The sequence below is a fragment of the Oscarella lobularis genome, chromosome 2, assembly GCF_947507565.1.
Source record: "Oscarella lobularis chromosome 2, ooOscLobu1.1, whole genome shotgun sequence".
In the NCBI taxonomy this organism is placed as follows: domain Eukaryota; kingdom Metazoa; phylum Porifera; class Homoscleromorpha; order Homosclerophorida; family Oscarellidae; genus Oscarella; species Oscarella lobularis.
The window spans coordinates 1,249,055-1,266,304 of record NC_089176.1 but is presented as its reverse complement, the minus strand read 5'-3'; the positions used below and the strand labels follow the sequence as shown (position 1 = coordinate 1,266,304).

The 17,250-nt window shown below is 48.4% G+C and overlaps 6 protein-coding genes across 7 annotated transcripts; 2 read left to right on the top strand and 4 right to left on the bottom strand.

The window, feature by feature from the left end:
- Positions 1-796: 796 nt before the first annotated feature.
- Positions 797-5,418, bottom strand: LOC136183813 (uncharacterized). The gene is made up of 5 exons (XM_065970585.1): positions 5,061-5,418; positions 4,933-4,975; positions 1,740-4,872; positions 1,525-1,689; positions 797-1,475 (listed from the first exon to the last, which is right to left on the bottom strand). The coding sequence occupies exons 1-5, from the start codon at positions 5,416-5,418 to the stop codon at positions 993-995; spliced, it is 4,182 nt and encodes a 1,393-aa protein (XP_065826657.1). The 3' UTR covers positions 797-992.
- A 1,354-nt stretch (positions 5,419-6,772) lies between these two features.
- On the bottom strand, positions 6,773-7,883 carry LOC136184121 (coiled-coil domain-containing protein 42 homolog). The gene has a single exon (XM_065970965.1). The coding sequence runs from the start codon at positions 7,881-7,883 to the stop codon at positions 6,786-6,788; it is 1,098 nt and encodes a 365-aa protein (XP_065827037.1). The 3' UTR covers positions 6,773-6,785.
- Positions 7,884-7,906: 23 nt separating this feature from the next.
- Positions 7,907-10,061, top strand: LOC136183809 (uncharacterized). The gene is made up of 4 exons (XM_065970579.1): positions 7,907-8,280; positions 8,337-8,924; positions 8,984-9,150; positions 9,206-10,061. The coding sequence occupies exons 1-4, from the start codon at positions 7,938-7,940 to the stop codon at positions 9,911-9,913; spliced, it is 1,806 nt and encodes a 601-aa protein (XP_065826651.1). The 5' UTR covers positions 7,907-7,937; the 3' UTR covers positions 9,914-10,061.
- Positions 10,062-10,109: 48 nt separating this feature from the next.
- On the top strand, positions 10,110-13,544 carry LOC136183808 (SEC14-like protein 1). The gene is made up of 15 exons (XM_065970578.1): positions 10,110-10,230; positions 10,319-10,468; positions 10,534-10,665; positions 10,863-10,991; positions 11,047-11,346; positions 11,407-11,442; positions 11,508-11,567; positions 11,653-11,782; positions 11,854-11,942; positions 12,006-12,076; positions 12,143-12,449; positions 12,541-12,666; positions 12,722-12,937; positions 12,994-13,133; positions 13,184-13,544. The coding sequence occupies exons 1-15, from the start codon at positions 10,168-10,170 to the stop codon at positions 13,413-13,415; spliced, it is 2,181 nt and encodes a 726-aa protein (XP_065826650.1). The 5' UTR covers positions 10,110-10,167; the 3' UTR covers positions 13,416-13,544.
- A 95-nt stretch (positions 13,545-13,639) lies between these two features.
- Positions 13,640-14,930, bottom strand: LOC136183811 (rab-like protein 2A). Its single transcript, XM_065970582.1, has 8 exons — positions 14,777-14,930; positions 14,687-14,716; positions 14,557-14,636; positions 14,418-14,497; positions 14,254-14,365; positions 14,108-14,205; positions 13,939-14,022; positions 13,640-13,863 (listed from the first exon to the last, which is right to left on the bottom strand). The coding sequence occupies exons 1-8, from the start codon at positions 14,869-14,871 to the stop codon at positions 13,759-13,761; spliced, it is 684 nt and encodes a 227-aa protein (XP_065826654.1). The 5' UTR covers positions 14,872-14,930; the 3' UTR covers positions 13,640-13,758.
- Positions 14,931-15,407: 477 nt separating this feature from the next.
- On the bottom strand, positions 15,408-17,238 carry LOC136183810 (NAD-dependent protein deacetylase sirtuin-7-like). Of its 2 annotated transcripts, none has more exons than XM_065970580.1 (9): positions 17,018-17,238; positions 16,849-16,962; positions 16,724-16,794; positions 16,557-16,629; positions 16,401-16,499; positions 16,113-16,349; positions 15,936-16,056; positions 15,815-15,881; positions 15,408-15,749 (listed from the first exon to the last, which is right to left on the bottom strand). In XM_065970580.1, exons 1-9 carry the CDS (start codon positions 17,228-17,230, stop codon positions 15,554-15,556), a joined length of 1,191 nt encoding a protein of 396 aa, XP_065826652.1. In that variant the 5' UTR covers positions 17,231-17,238; the 3' UTR covers positions 15,408-15,553. The 2 variants fall into 2 exon arrangements, with proteins under 2 accessions (XP_065826652.1, XP_065826653.1); XM_065970581.1 differs by having other exon boundaries at positions 15,410-15,749; positions 16,858-16,962.
- Positions 17,239-17,250: the final 12 nt, after the last annotated feature.

Sequence of the window (17,250 nt, the reverse complement as noted above, 5' to 3'; positions counted from 1 at the left end):
AGGTCATTGTCGTGCTGAGAAGCTTTGTATTTCGTAAGTAGGCGTAAAATGTATTGTTGCTGTCTAATTTGGTGAGATTTGATAGATAGAGACCTCTGTTTTTTTGGAAACCGTACAGGGGTGTCATAAACGTTCCGTCGCCTTTGTAGGGAAGAAAACGCAGAAAGTTGCCCGAAGCGTCACCGGTCTCAGGATTTCGAAACGGCTGAAAGAAGGAGCCCAGGGAAAGACGAAGTTGCAGACGATTACGATTGGTATCGACTTGTACGACTTTGCCTTCGATGACGCCTCGAGGATCGCTGTCGACGGTCAAACCGTAAAGATGAATATTCGAGCAATTTAGAAAGATAATTCCTCTCGTAAGTGGAAAATTCGGTATCGTGCCGTTTCTGAAAGTAACGTTGGCGTTTACAGTGAGCCAAAACGTAACGCCGTATGCGCGTATAGCGAAGGGATTGGTCGAAGATCGATGAAGATCGGAGAAAACGACTTGGTACGAGACGGAGGGGTTCGCTGGCAACGGCCAGCGATAGTCTCCCGGTTCGATTGTGTACGTCGAAGCATTCGCGTTGAAGCTAGACACAATTCTTTGGATCAAGGTGCTACCTTTCTTCACTTGAGCAGCTTTCTCCTCGTCCGTGAATTGGGGCCCCGGTGGATTAGACCAGATCAGCTTACAGGAGGCCGATGCAGCATACAGTAGAACGAGAGCGACCGTTAGCATTGCAGTGATTGCACTGCTATTCCGCAGTTTTGTTGAGCAACAAGACGTGAGTACTGAGCATGTGACCTCCTGATGGCGTGATTAAATAACTATGAATTTGATCGTGGGAAATTTCAGTCTGCTGCAAAACAGCGCTGCGTCCAGCTGCGGCGTGCACTGATGAGAGATACCGTTGCTGCTCAACCCAATCCTAACACAATGACACATTCTAACACAATGACACTTCTAACACAATGACTCGGACACGACAGGTCTCAGGGTCTGAGGTCTACACATAAGTGACAAGATAGAAAGGATACGTTTTGTCGTTTTTGTACGTTATGTACACTCGACAGTCTTGCGTTATTCCGCTCACCGAGTCGTATTCAAAATCGACGCCACCGCTGCCTCGACCCTTCCCCGGTGCCTTGCGAAGGCTGCTGTCCGGTTTCAATTCAACGCTGTCGCCAGCAAGGACTTTCACGAGAAACATTTGCTTCAATCCGTTAGGTAAACGATACGCGTACGAGTCGGAATAACTCGCCTTTAGGGCGAAGTAGTTGCCCTGACCCCACAAGCCCGGGCTGCTGAAGCGCATGTCAAATCCCTCTTCGCCTTTGTAGATGCGCTTGGGATCGGTTGAACGCGTGCCGTGAAAGAGTAGCTTTTCGTTTGTGACGCCACCATTCTTACGCCACATTCGCTCTCGTTGGTGCTCATACTGCTCCCACTGCCATTGATTTTGTATTCTGTCAATTCGCAATATTTGGATCTGAGAAAACAATGCATGTACACGAGTGACATGCGCGTCTCTCCCCTACCCTAGGCATGGACTCCCTCATCAGTTCCTCTATTCGAGTTGCCTCTTGGGACCAACGCTGAACCTGCTTCAGTTCAACCCTTTCGGTCTGACTTTCCCATTCAGGTGGTTCCGTGACCGTTTCAGCACGATCCGCGACACGATTAAGGTGCTCGATGATCATGCTCTGAGAAAAAGACGTGGTAGTACCTCGATGCACCAAAGTCAACGTTATACCTGGATACCGCTGCAAACTTCGCTAACAATTGATTTCGCTCCTCTAATCAACAGTTTCTTGTTGTTGCAGGAAAACGACAATTCGACTTTCTTCTTTGCTGCCAACTCTCTCATACGTTGATCGAGCGCGAATCCTGCGTCGGGAGCGATGGTCACGGTCTCCGTTACTTCTTCGTCGCCGAGAAAAGAAAAAAACAATTGCCTCATCCTCGACCCAAAACTTGTCGCAGAAGACGACGACGAAACCTCCGGCTCCGGTAGCACAGTGGCTGATTTCTTTGGCATATCAGAAGAAGAAACTGGATCTCGCTTAATCTTGCGGACTTTCATTGTAGTCAGGTTTGTCTGAGTCATGTCGCTCAAGTCGACCTGATACATAAACGATCCTACGGTGATTTTGGGAGCTAAATTGCCACGCAGAAAAGCGTCGTTAAGCACTTGAGAAGCCGTCGCATCGTAGGGACAAAATCGCTTACGATCGTCCTGGAAATACCAGTTCGCCTTTGATTTCGGCTGACTTTGCGCATTGGGAACATATCTTCGAATCGACGTCACTTCACCAGTCACACCATTTCGCCGAGTTCCGGCAGAAAAGTCGAAAGCCCAACTCACTCCATTGACGTCGATCTCCACTTCGCCGATCGGGAACACAGTGAACGCGTCTTCGAGTTGCTGAGCGACTGTGAGATTGAAGGAGTAAAAGACGCCGTCGTCGTCTTGATACTGCCACTCGGCATCCTGACTCCATTGAGACGACAGTGGCACAGCAGCCGGCACAGCGGAGATCGAAGCAACGACTCTCACTAGGGACGAATTCGAATCGACGAGACGTACGCGATTAATGCACGTCATCCATGCCGCACTCAGTCGGCTCCTAATCTCTTCCAGCATGACCTCGTAACCCTTCTCGACGGACAAGACTTTGTCGTCGAACAGCAAGGGCAGAGATATCGACTTCGCTCCGACCAATTCGACGGCGCTGAAGCACTTGCGAAGACTCATCTGCAAATCAAACTTCGTTCCGGACACGACGACGTGCACGACGTGTCTGCATCGGAGATTGCCGCTGCTCAACGTCACGACACTTCCGCTCAAAAGCAGACCGTGCGTACGAACGTGCCGACGACATTCGGTCTCCAACGACGGACCACCCATTTCGAGAATAGCACGCGCGGAGTCGGTTTGCGGCTCGAGATCACCGCTAGCTGCGCTGACGATGACGTCGGCGATGTCGTCAGCGACGTTGCCGTTGCAGACTTCCAGGTATTTCCCTCTGGCATACGGAAACTTCTTCAGAACACGGAGCGGCTGTGGACGTCGTTTCGGTTCGGAGGCCGATGCCGCTTTTGCATCATCATCACCAACTGATGTGAGCCTGCGGGCTGCTGGGAAATGACCCAAGGGGGCGGCGACGGCGCTTGAGGGATCAATTGTCTGGCTTGCTGTCGCAGAACGGCTAGGTAGCCTCAAACGGATAGTTGGCACTTCATCATCGCTACTGCTCTCATGAGGCAAATAACCATGAAACAATCCCGCATTTTCGGCTTTTACGTTCGCACCTGACCTGGCTGAAACATTGAGAACTTTCTTGAACACGTTCGGCGATGACGCTTTGCGTTGGCCACCTCTTACATTCGACTGAGATTGAATTTCGGCAGCCAAAGCATCCAAGGCGTGGCGAAATTCTCCCACCATTTTCTTCGGACCACGAATTCGTATTCGTTTGCCGTGGCGAACTCTCTCAGCGAATACCCTAGATGATTGGGCAAGCTGAACGACTTGATGCCACTCGGTTGTGCAGAGAGATTCCATCACAAATTCATCCTCGTGCGTATACGCATCATGTCCGTGAGCACGCGATTGAATCTCTTGAACTAAAGAATTCATCGCCGCGCGAAACTCGACGACTTTCTGTTCGGAACCACGAATTCGAATAGGATTGCCACGCTCCGCGAAAACGTTGCACGATTGAGCGATCCGAATAACTTTACCCCAATGCGTTGCGAGGAGAGCTTCCATGGCAGATTCGTCGTTGCACGCGTAGGACTCTTCATTGGGCACCAGTGCCTTTATGGCACTTGCAGCTGCTTGAAAGCGCTCCGACGACGTCGCATAGATGAAGACTTCCGCTTCTCGCACGTCTACACCAACGTCATGAGCTCGTTCCAAAGCAATCCGGTTCTCGAGCACTTTCGTTTGAAGAAATGGAGACACTTCTACTGACTGGCTGAAGCGATCGAGCAGATTAGGCAAGTCATTGAATAGGTCTTTCACAGCAGAAACAGTTCTCTTAAATCCAGCGAGCACGATGAGCGTCGCTTTGGAGTTGGCAGGCGGCAGAAAAGATTCATCGGGCGGAAAAATATGAACCAAGACATTGTCAACGGGCGACATCAAATCTTTTTGCAGATCGTAGAACAACGCCTTAGCGGCATTGAAGGCTCTTTCTGGATATGCAACGTGAAACGATTCTTCCCTGAAGCTTTGCAGTAGGCCATCAAGCTGCTTTGAAGTTTCCAATACCTTTCTTTCAGGACCCTCCAACAGTAGCCCCTTCTTGCTTGAGACGGTTTTCAGTGAGCCGGTCTTCTGGAGTCTTGAGAATTCCTCGCGACGCAATTTCTTCAGAAATTCCAGCTGCATCTCCGTTGCCGCGTAGGTTTTCTTCACCAGCAAATGATCGTCGACGTAATCATCAATAGCCTTTTCAAATAACTCTGCCGATTTGCGAGACATAGACGCCACTTCGAGGACTCCGTCAGTAGCAATTCTTGAAATATCCATTTCTACTTCTGCACGGCGAGCCAACTTCTTCAGTCCAGCCTCGCCTTTTTGCAGACACTTCTTTTCTTTCTGATTCTGAAACGATCGAAAGTACCACTGGACTTGTCCTCGCTGCTTTTCCGTCTTCTCGACAGCCGTTTCAACATCGCTCCCGTTTCCTCTGAAATGAATTACGACTTTTGGCGACTCGCTTTCGACACTGCAAACGTTAGACGATATTTCAATTCCAGGAATGTCAGCAAGCAAAGGTTCGATGACATTTCTGTCCAGTAGTCGCTGCACAATTTGGGACCCGGGAACTGCAAGTCTCCGCTCAACGGCAGAAGCAGCATCTTGAACACTGTCGTCACTATATTTCCCAACAGCAATTAGTGATCAAATTTGAAAACTGCTCTCTACCCTAGCTTACTCCTCTAGCTGATCACCCGCTCTTTCACCGACTCGTTTAGGATCTAGAGACGAACTCAAATCATTACATTGGTCCCTAACAATGTTTCTAGTGCATTTGGGAACAAAGTCCCCGCGCCTATCACCTACCTTTCGGACCGATGTTGACTTTGATTGTCTGTTCTAGGAGCTTTGTTCCATCCAGCGCAAGTTGAGCTCCCCTGGCGGCCGCTTCGTCATTAAAGAACACAAAAGCAAATTTCTGAGAACGGCCGCGCGTGGGCTTTACTACTACGGATCTAATGAACGATTTGTAGGCAGAAAAGTGCTGCCTCAGCGTTTCAGGGGTGACCCGGGCATCGAGCGATCCAACCCAAAGCCTCCAATTGCCTTTTCGCGATGTCGCCGACGCAGCCTGAGAAGCTTTTTCACGGTTCATGACGCCTTTGTATGACACGACCACGTGACGCGCATTCCCGTAATCAATATTTACTGCAAAAAAGTGCATCCCTTTATTTAGTCATCCAGACTGTCAGTAGGTACATATGTAGCAATTGCAGCTTGTTCACTTTCAGATAGAATGTCTTCGAGACGCATCGCTCGTCCTAATTTGAATCGAAGTCTTATCACAAAAGATTTCATTGTCTTGCTAAAAGATTTAGTCAATATAGTAAGTAAGAAAGGATTTAAAACGGCTGTTGTTGAAAGGATGATCAACCCTTGATAAACTGAATTGTGATTTGATACGAACAAGGTAAGGAAGAAGAAGGCTATCCAGCAAACAACATTGATTATTGCTATTGCAATAAGTCGAAGTCCGAGACCCAAAGCTGAAAAAAGCTGAGATCGTTTCCCACTCGACATCCAGATCATTTTAATGACAATGCCAGTGTACAAAAGAGCAGCCACTCCAATGAAGATAGCAACAAGGGCAACCACAGCACCACAGAAATGAAGAAAGACAATGTGAGCGGCAATTGCAGGATTGTGCATGTTTCCTTGAGCATTAACAAAGTAGGGAAGAGCGGATAGGATAGAGAGGCAGGCGAGACCTTGAACAGCAGAAATAGTCTCGTTTTTGGACACCAGCTCGCCGCTGAGAGGGTCGACCTCGTAGACAAGCTGCGGTTTTGTGGTGTAGAAGTTGGCACTGCCGTGGACTGGTATTGTTAGACCCATTCCTGTCACAGCAGCCAAGATCCATTCAACGATGAGAAGAGCCACCACTTTTGTTCGAGTAAACGTGCAGCACTGGGTCGAAAACGAGTTTTTGCTGAACACAACAGTTGCGTAGTAGACAGCAATAGTAGCAGCGACAAAGCCGGACAGGACCACACTCATCGTTTCAATTATGCCGGATATGTCACAAAGGGCTATCATGAGGGTTGCGTACTTCGGTTCGGCTATTTGAGGACACGAATAATTGAGCAAAAGCAAATAGAAGAGCATGTAAGCTCCAAATAGAAAGTCGGATGTAGCGAGATTGATGACAAATATAGAGCCAATAGCGAACTTCTGCTCTCTCGGTCGCGTGCAACGCCACGCCAAAACAAGGAAGTTTCCAAGCAGAATAATCAAAGCAAAAGTGAGCCAAATCGCTGAGTGGCCTTGTGACGCAAATATGTTGCTGACGCTTTGAATGGCTTGTTTGTATATCAGAGTCATATAAGTCAGGTGCCCGCTTTCGTTACACAAAGCAAAGGAATTAGCGAAGGATTTGTCGCTCGGGCTAACGTTGTATGTGGCCATTTTTCCTCCTTTCTATATTGTGGTCTCAAAGTACTCTTCTCACGTGAGACCATATCTATGGTGAGAACCAACGAAAGTATAGTAGCGTGCTTCACACATAAACGGTATTTTTTGAAGATAGTATGCCTAGGATAGTCTGTCATTGTGCCTCCTCGCAGACTGAACCCTTCGAAATCCTACTTTTCTTATATCAGGTTTCCTTGGCTTGGCACTATTAACCCTGACCTTCTTTTCTCCTCTGATAGAGGAATGCACAGTTGAAGCCGCTGAAAGAGCCAACAGACGGCTCTTCTCCTCAATAAATTTCTCAATGCGAGACAGCTGTTTTTCAAACTCACCGCCTCTTCCTGTCGGCGCACCGGCACGCCTGCATCTCTGACTGATATTTTCCACGGCCATGCAGATTTGCCCAAGCAATCGTCTTCCCTGTCTCAAGTCTCGTTCTCGTTCGAGCACACGCTCTTCGAGCGTAACGTTCGCACGCTCTCGTGCACCCAATTCCTTTTGGTACGTGGAAACGCGACTACTCCACGAAGCTAGCCGTTTCAGGCGCTCCTCCGTCAACATCTCACGTCGACGCCTCGTTTTTTCATACAAATTCGACAGCAGCAACAGACGTTTCTTCAGGTCCACGTTTGTTTCCTTGAGAGTCGCATATCGACTGAGAACTCCATTTACGCCCAATTCGACGTAGTCCCAGTTAAGGCTTTGCACTCTGTCAGCTACCCTTTCTAAAAAATCGTCATATTTTTCGTGTTCGATAAGACGTTGCTTCAAACGTTCGTTCTTGACAGAGAGGATATCGACTTCATTCAAAAGCATCTTTAGTTCTTCTTCCTTACTAAGACGCGTCCTAGATTCGGTCTGATACTTAATGACTGCCTTTTGACGTCTGGCTTCTTTCTCGCGCATAAAGGGATCGAATTTTTCAACGTGATTTTTTAGGGCGTCGCGACGTTCGTCGACGAGCTCTCGTCGAGCCGAAAACGCCTGCATGCGACGTTCGAAACCCGTCCTGCGCTCGAGGAAATCTTGTTGAGCCGATTCGCGTTGTTTCTGCTTCTGCAGGAGTTGGGTCGATTGCAGCGCTTTGCTGCTCGCCGTGAGGAGAGCCGATCGGCGCGGGAGCTGTGCACGAACGGAAAAAGGAGCATCGTCATCGTCGTCGAGCGTTTGCGTCAGAAAGACGCGTCGCTTCTCGTCGGCGAACTCGTCAGTAAACATCCGGACGCGCGCTAAGAAGCACGAAAGTTGACCGAGATCACGCCGCGCGAAAACATGTCCCACGACGACGCCACTGTACGAATAGTCGACCAGACGTCGAGTGCGGAAGTAGTCGAAGGCGAACGTTTCGTAATCGAATGCGAAGCCGCTTCAACGGCGGGAAAATCGCTCGATTTCGAATGGTGGAAACGACCGGTGAAAAACGACGTTCTGGTCGATGCCGATTCGACGCTGACGTCAATTCGAAATGTTACCGGACCCAAGCTGGTTTTCGATCGCGTTCGGGAAAGCGACCAGGGGTTCTACTTTTGTCTGATCACTGATGGACTGATTTCTCAACCTGTCGTGTCCGATCTCGTTTACTTGAAAGTTGTGGTGAAAAATGAATTTAAATCAGGTTTAATTAATCTGTCATTATGTCACGTGTGACTTCCTCTATTTAATTAATTTTAGGAGAAAAAGTCAAGATGATTTCATTGGCTTCACATTGGCCCTCTAGTACTACCCTTTTCCGGGAAATTAATCGGAAACGACGAATGGCGCCCACCTCTGTCGTCAAGGCGAAGCGTTTTACCGAGCCCGTTTTCTCTCCTCATCCAGCCGGAATATTCTCCTCGGCGTTCTTCGCTCGAGCCGCGCGCAAAATCAAGGACGAAGTGGAAATGGCCAATCTGAAAGCGGCCGTAAAGAAAGTCTACAACGTTCGAAAGCACGAGGAAGTCTGCCTCGATTTGGGAGAAGCGATTTCGGCAATATTCGCCACGAAACGTCCAGCGGCAAAGGACGTTCTCTTCAGACACAAAAGGCCCGTCGTTCGTTCATTTTCCGACGGCACCTCGCAGACGATCGGACGAGCGGACACGATCATGCTGCGCATACTCTCCGCTCCGGTCGCTGGAGATATGATCGTCGCGCCGCTTCTCATATTCGAAGTTCAAAACATTTCGACACCGTATTCGATGACCAAAGTGACGAATTATTACAAGTGGAGTATAATCGAGATGAAGAAGAAGATAGGACGATACAGGTCGTCTATCAAAGGTAATAATAAATAACGGCTTGGTAATGAGCTAGGTGATGATCGTCTCTCTTTTTTTTAGCGTGCAGCTACGCTTGGCCTTGTCTGGTAGCCGAGTGGGGAGTCGTCGGCAAGGAGTTCTTTATCTCCATGAAAGGCGTCACTGCTTATCCAGACGGCACACTTGGGCACACGGGAGCGGAACCGTTTCTTTGTACGGTCATGTCCTGCCTTGCTGATCTGGCTACGGTAAATATCTTTATAGTGTTTGTTGAACTAGCCGTTGACCTTTTCTTCTCCTCAGATTTTGCTTCAGATTGTCGAGGCTGTGGGGCAGCTGTATGACGAAATGACCGTGTTTTTGGCGTCAACTCCTAGGTTCCTTTCTCCCGCTTTTCATCCCGAGGATGAAAATGGAAAGCAATTACAATACACCGGATGCGTATCACCGTCTCTTTACTACGCCTCCAATGGAAAAGAATCGTTTATCGTCAAGTTTCGAGCATCGATTCGGTCTAGAGACGAGAAATCGGAATTTCCGGACGTTTCTCTACTGGCACCAGTTGCCAAAACTGAAAGCCACCCACCTGAGAACCCATCATTCGCTGTGACCATATTTCACAAGGAAGAAAGAGTTCTCTTGGCCGACGTACTGGCTTCTGCTAAAGTTCCCGCGGAGAGCGTCCGGAGCAAAATCTTAGCCGGCTTGGAAAGCATCGTCGCTGAGCTGCACGACAACAAATACGTGCACGGTAAGTTTGTCCAAGAAAGCATCGCCGTCTCTGAAGACGGAGCCGTTTCTCTCGTCGATTGCAACTGGTGCGGTGTTCACGGAAGGGACGCCTATCCAGAGCAGCTCGTTTCGCTTGTTTATTGGCCTCGACCTTATCCCGAACTGCTGCAGATGATAGACGATAATTACTTTTTGGCCGGTTTCAAGGCCCTGCTGAGAGAAAAGTGGACGAGAACGAAGAGAAAGGGTAGGAAACGTAAGAGCGAGATGGATGAATGAACAGGCAGATCGAGATTCTTTTACGTTGGTAGTTTAAATTCGTTGGTGCTTTGTCACAATTTTTTCGGCTTGCCACAAGCACGTGAACGTTCACTTACTCTTTCGAGAACTTGTTCGAATGCTAAATGAACACAGATGAACATACAGTCGGGAGAGTGTAGAAACGTTTCATTCCCGTATCTCCCGATGTCCGGGATCTCCCACTACGGCATTTCGTAGGCTCGAACCGAGAGGCTCGACTGTCAACAGAAAGAATGGTTGGCACGTACGTGTCTCCCATCCGAGTCTACAAACACTCGTTCGAGATAGCGATGGCGGTAAGGAAAGGACCCAAACAGAGCGCGTGATCTCACCATCTCTTCGCGCAAACGAACGCGTCCCAAACCCGTTCTCTCTTATTCACAGGCCTACGAGCGCCGATTCCCAACGAGCCCGCTCATTCCCGCCTTTCTGGGAAGCGACATCACGTTCGAAGAGACGAGCGCAGACGGAGCCGTTCGCACGGTCGAGCGGCGATGTCGTTTAGCGATCGACGCGCCGTTTCTTCTCAAAAAGGTCAGCCGCGGCGCGGGCGGGGTGGCAAGAGACGACGCTCACGTCGCGTTTGCGTTTCTAAAAAGGTCGCCGGCGTCGATTGTCTTCATTTCATGCAGCGAAACACGCTCGATCGACGCGCTCGCACGTTGAAAATCGTCGCGTGGAATGAGACGTGGGCGTCGCGAATCAGCGTGAAGGAGAACTGCGTCTATTCGGTGAGATATTCGAGAAGGAGACGCGTGTGACGTCACGCCTAGTAGTGGAACTTTGTGGGATTTCTTAATTAATTAATTGAGCGCGTTTAGGCTCGAGACAGTATTGTTTCTTGTTTGGTCTATCGTCAAATTCTTTTTTTTCTTAATCCAATAGAAGATCTAACTGTCGTTCCTTTATTTTTTTTTATTTCCCCCAGGTTCATCCGGAGAATCCCAATTGGACGTGTTTCGAACAGGAGGGAAGTCTGGAGGTGAAGTCGTTTTTCGGCTTCGAAAGTGTCGTCGAGAAATTGGCCATGAAACAATACACATCCAATATCAAAAAGGTCAGTCGAATAAAATTAAATATAGACGAGAGTCTAAGTCTGCTTCTCGTCACAGGGAAAAGAAGTTATGGAACATTACATCCAGGAAGTTATTCACGAGGGAAGAACTTACATTGCGCCGTTCGAGGATCCGCCTTCTGCTGCTGCTGTCACTCCCGCTACGAATGCCGTTCCTGCAGCCGAAGCGATCCAAAAGGAGAGTCGCGGCGGAAAAGTTCAGAGGAGCGATAGTGCAAACGAGGAGAGGAAGAGAAAGGACGTGTCGCCCGGTTCGGGTGCGAATAAGATCGACAGTGATTATATCGAGCGATTTCTCGGAGAACTCGATCCCTTTCAAGAAAGTGAACTCATTAAGGTGATATACGCGCGAGGTCGTCCCTGGTCCACTTTCTTTGTCTGACCGCAATCTTTGCAGTTTCGTCAGGGTCTTGGAGCACGTCACGTGGAATCGGTGCGCCCCTCAAAAAAACGAGTCTCTTGACGTCTTCAGAGCTAAGTTTCTGTTTTCTCGTCTAGCTTCCTGATGACGCCGTTCTCTTGAGATTCCTCCGCGCCAGAGATTTCAACATAGACAAGGTGTGTGTATTTCGGTTGGAAGACCTGCACTAGCAATACCTAACAGAGTCGAATCATTTTCAACGTGCTTACTGTCTTATTCTAGGCTCAAGACATGCTATTGCGTTCCTTGGCGTGGCGCAAGCAGTACCAAGTCGATCGCTTGCTGGACACGTGGGAAATTCCTCAACCATTGCTTGACTACTTCGCCGGTGGCTGGCACCATCATGACAAGGGTAAGTATTAATACAAAGGGAACTAATATGAATTAAAACGTTTTTTCGGTGGTGGTGGTGGGTTTTTCTAGAGGATCGTCCCTTGTATGTTCTACGACTTGGTCACATGGACATTAAGGGATTGTTCAAGACGTTTGGGGAGACAGGCGTCTTGAAATACGTAATCTAATACATATGTATATTGTAAAGATAAAATTTCTTATCGCCATCTTCTTTGTTTCAGCTGTTGCACATTGAAGAGGACGGCCTGCAACGAACTAAAGAGGCTACCTCATTGACGGGAAAACCTATTTGGTGAGCGTTTCGCGTGAATTTGTATATATATACATCATTTTTCACGAGGAATTTTTAATTTTTTAGCTCGTGGACTTGCATTTGTGACTTGGACGGACTGGGTATGCGTCACCTGTGGCGTCCCGGTCTCTTTGCCATGCGTCGCATCATCGAAATTATCAAGGACAATTATCCCGAGACGATGGGCCGTCTCCTGATCGTGCGCGCGCCGCGCATCTTTCCCATTATCTGGGCGCTCATTCATCCTTTCATCGACGAAAACACGCGAAAGAAGATCGTTATTTATGCGGGAAACGATCACGAGGAACCGAATGGACTGTCCGAATTCGTTCAATTCAAGTTTATTCCCCACTTTCTTGGCGGCCCATGCAAGGTAAAGAAATTCAGAGAGTGTAAATGGATTTTTCTGACTTACCCAGCTCCATTCTTTCTCTCTGTGACTGTGAACTGATTGGTCCCTTTAGTGTTCTATTCCTTGCGGTAAATTGATTCCCAAGAGCCATTACAAGCAATACATAGAAGACGATCACGATCTTGCCTTTGAGGCTCACTATGAGTCGGCTGTAGTCACAAAAGGAAATCCGAAACAGGTTATATTTATATATCAACGTATATCTTACGTATTTATTGTTTCTTTCTGCCTAGATTTTTGTTGAAGTGAATGAAGCGGAGACGGTTATTACGTGGGATTTTGACGTCATCACAGGCGACGCAGCGTTCGTCGTTTCGCGCATGCCCCTTCAAAAAGTCGACAAACCAAGCTGGTTTCTTGGCTTCGTCGAACACGCACCTCAAATTGATACAGATCACGCGAAGCCCGTTCAAGAGGTACTTGTGGTCACCGAGGGACAGTCTGTGCAGGTAGGTTGGTATATCTGAAGTCGAGTTTACCTGTATGTACTTTTCTTTTTTTTCAGGGGTCCCATGTCTGCATTGGTCCCGGCCTTTACATCTTGCAGTGGACGTTCACCGTGTCTCCACTGTCACCGCAGCATCGACACAAGCACAAAACGTCCATCATGTTCTTCCACGAGGTGATCGGCTCAGAGGATTTCAGGTAGTTTGCACCCCGTCCCTCCAACTTGCGCCACTGACGTACCGTTTCAGAGGCTCCGTTTCCAGTCTGGAGTCTTGTGCCAGCGCTGTATCGGTGCGCAGTTCCGGGACGCAAGTCAGTAGTACTGGGCTTCCTTCTGGTTCAGGCAGCCCTAATGTTCTTGTGAGAGCGCGCGGCGGCGGCGGCGGATCAGCTCCCGCAAAGCTGCCCTTGCCGCAACACACCCGGACGATTGCCACCCAGACAGATGATGCCCAATCAACGACATCAACTATAGTCTAAATCTCTATTTATATCTACCTATCTATTTATTTGTTGGGAGAACTGCGTTCACAAGCATGATTTCATTTTGTAGAACTACTATACCCCATGGTGGTAGTAAATATATTCGCACAATCGGTAAAGCCACAATTTTGCATTAACTTCGCGCGGATAAGGGAGCCCCCAATTGAAGTACCAACTCAATCATTTGCGTGTGACGAGGGCGCGTGATTGGGTAACGGGGAGAAGTTTGAGAAGATCATTACAATAACGAGTCAATAATAGTAACAACGGGAGGTCATTATAAAAAAAATGGAGCTTAGCACGTATGTAGTAAAAGACTAACCTGTTAAGGACAAAGTACTCACTGGGTATCTTCCGGTGAATCAAATGCAGTCGCTTGACCAGAGGAAGTTTCAGAGCTGGCTGACTTTGTCGCACTGCTGCCACCCTTCAGCCCATCCAAAGCCTATACATAAACGCGCGTTATAAACACCTGACCAAGCCTTGCAGCGCTTTCACAACGATGAACACAGTAACTAACTTCGAGCTCTCGCATGACTTCGTCTACAAAATCCGTCGACTTCTCTTTGTAAATGATAGCAGCCTTAATGGCCTCCTTAAATACCTACACACAGGACGGCCAGGGCTCAGAATACAAGGAGATAATGTCTCTACATATAGTATTAACCCTTTGGTACAGTATTTCTTACCTTGACTACGTTAGATCCGTCAGATGCGGAGACAAAATAGAACGGAAGCCTGTGCTTCTTGGGAAAATTGAAAGCCTTTTGAGTCATGCTCATGTCAGCTAAGGATAGAATGAGAACGAAGCCTCTTAGAAGCATTTCACGTTTACCGTCTATCTTATTTGCCACTAATATGCACGGAATTTCCGGTCTATAACCCCGCAATTCCTTATACCACGACGTCAAATTCTTGTACGTAATTTTTCTAGTGACGTCAAAAACCTAAACAAGAGAGATTAATACAAAGGAAGGCAACACATCGTTGCCGTCTCACCATGACACAGGCGTGAGCTTGATGATAGTAGACGGCATGCATCGTCTGAAACTTCTCCTGTCCCGCAGTATCCCAAATATCTATAACACTTTGACGTCAAAAAATGAATTTCCCGGATCACGTGTCGTCGCTCCCCTACCGACTTCCACTGGCTTCCCCTTGAATTTCGTATTATACTTGAATCGAGTGAGAGCGAAAGTCGATTGCTGGCGCGGTTGGCTATAGGAGCGATTTGGTCGTCGCGCGAACTAAAAAAAGCGCTTTCTTACTATCCGTTCATTAGAAAGCGTTCGACGAGTCTGCAGACGAAAGTAAATAAGTGTGACCGTTTTCGTGAGAGAACACGCGTTTTCGCTCACTTCGACTTCCCGACGGCGCTGTCACCAAGACATATTAGCTTCACTTTGTACACGTCGGCGTCTTCGGCTTCGCTTGACGTTTTACTGGCTGCCATTACGCGAACATCGCCTACGGCACCTTCGATTATATCCGGGGTGGTTCACTTCGTAGTGACGTTCACACCGCGCGCTCTATCGACGCTTCGAAATGCTCTATTTGGCCCGATGTGTACTCGTTCGACCTCGGTTAGTCGCAGCGAGGCAAATCGCGTGCACCGTTACGAAAACCGACGAATTCGTCGTATTTTACCGCAACCCGTGGATGCGACACCTCCGCTTCGTCTCTCGACTCAAACTCATTCAAGTGGGCAGCGTTCTCGCGCTCATCGGGCCCATATCGTATTGGTACAGCCGCAACGCGATCGAAAAATCGACGCTGTGGCTGAGCGTAGCGGCGGCAAGTGCCTCGACCCTCACGCTAATCGTTCTCAGCTACTTCTTTCGTCGCGTCGTCGGCGAACTCGGCTGCGACGCGACGACGCGACGAATTCGACTCGCGACGCTCACTTTCTGGGGTCGACGACGGCACCAGTATTTCGCGAGCGACGCCGTCGTTCCGTGGACGGAAAGCGGCGGCGGCGAAAAGGAAAGAGCAATTTTTCGAAGACTAGAATTCGTCGGACACAAAGAAACGTACGTTTATAGTTTGCGAGCGGGGTTGGTAACGAATAGGAGTCTCTTTAGAAAACTAATAATGGGATACTAATTAATTAATTAATTAATTGATTGATTAATTCGCTACGGTTTACGCGTGCGTTTTCGCTTTCTACCTTTACGCATTCCTTTTCCGTACCATCCGGGCGCCGTTTCTTCTTGTTCGACTTCTTTCTTGAGTCCGTCCTCTGGCTCGATGCTTTCCCTATTGCGGCTTGGTAAGCATCGCGTTGCATCGTGTGCTGTAGGCGTAGCAAGATCATAGATAGGATCATTGGATCTGGAGAGATAGGAAATAGGGAAATGCCAAGACGCCCTTCAGTGTCTCCGTTTTTTTGCGCTTGCCTGTCGTAGATTGGTACGTGCACGTCCAGCTCTCTGGCTACTGCCATCATCACCGTGTCGCAATGAGCTGCAAAAAAACGTTTATAGATCTGACTACGATTAGTGGGCTTCAAATGCATACCACTGATCTTCAGCTCGGCTTGAGAGTCTTTAGGCGTGTACTGAAGATTGACGATGTACAGACGCGGCTTGGGTCGTTTTCCCTTGCCTCTTCGCCAAAGACATCCATACTTTTTCAACACCTAGGGTAGAAAACAGATCAATCCTATGGAACGTGCTGTGATACAAAACCATTTACCTTTAGACTTGTTCCAAGACAGACAATTGTGTCTGCCTCATCTGCTGCCTCGATGGCTCCAGCCCAATTGAGAGGCATCTCCAAAATGCCCTTTTCCCCAAAGTGCACGATTGTATCGCGAAGTTTGGAACCGCACTCGCAGCACAGCCTCCCCGTGTTGTGACGATTTAACGACGTGCGTCCGGTGACGTCAAAACAACGAAAATACTGGCGATGAGGAGAGCAATTTGTACAGACCTAAAAAAAGAAGCAATTAATCATTATTTAGAATTACCTATAGTATCTTACCTCAATATACATGTTGCCGTGGACATCTGACAAGGCTGACTGAGGAAGTCCACTTCGAAGATGCAAGCCATCGCAGTTTTGCGAAACAACGTGACTAATCTAGAAAAGAACTCACAATGTTAAAACTCAATTCTCCTATAACACAATCTTCCCTACTCGTTTCCGTCTCCACAATTCTGCAATACACATGTGAGTGAACGTGGGATCGGCTTTCGTAAGATCAACAGTCCTATAAAAACGCGTAATCGTATATGTATAATGTATGATACGAATACGCCCACTATCACAAATTATTTAATTAATTAAAAATTTAATTAAATTACCCGATCGCTTGTCCTCGAGCCAATTTCGTCCAGATTCCATCTGGTCCTCGATAATCAGGAATCGACGCCGCCTTGAGAAGGAGAGCACACTGGTAAACGTGTACGCTTAGTAACGAACTATTTACATTTATTACCGTACTAATGCCCGCTCCCGTATAGACGACGAGCGATTTCGCTTCGCGAAACGCGTCTGCGAGTTTCTTGCTTTTCGATTCGATGACGTCCACGTCGTCTAGGACCTGCACTTCCCGGATAGGAAATTAACGGCGTTTCTTGGTTTTCTCGTTTTTTCACCTCGAGTTTTCGTCGCTTTGCGCTGATCCACTTGTCGACGCCGCGCTCGATGTCGCGAACGAGGCTAGGACACTCGGCGACGAGTTCGCGCTCCAATTCGGTCCACGAAGACGCGTCGCGCTTGACGATCGTCTTCAATTGACGTCGGAGGGCCTTTTTCTCGTCGACGGCGACGACGGTCGGTCGCGCGCGAAGCGTGCGATCGCTTTCCATGGTCGCCTCCGATCTCCGTT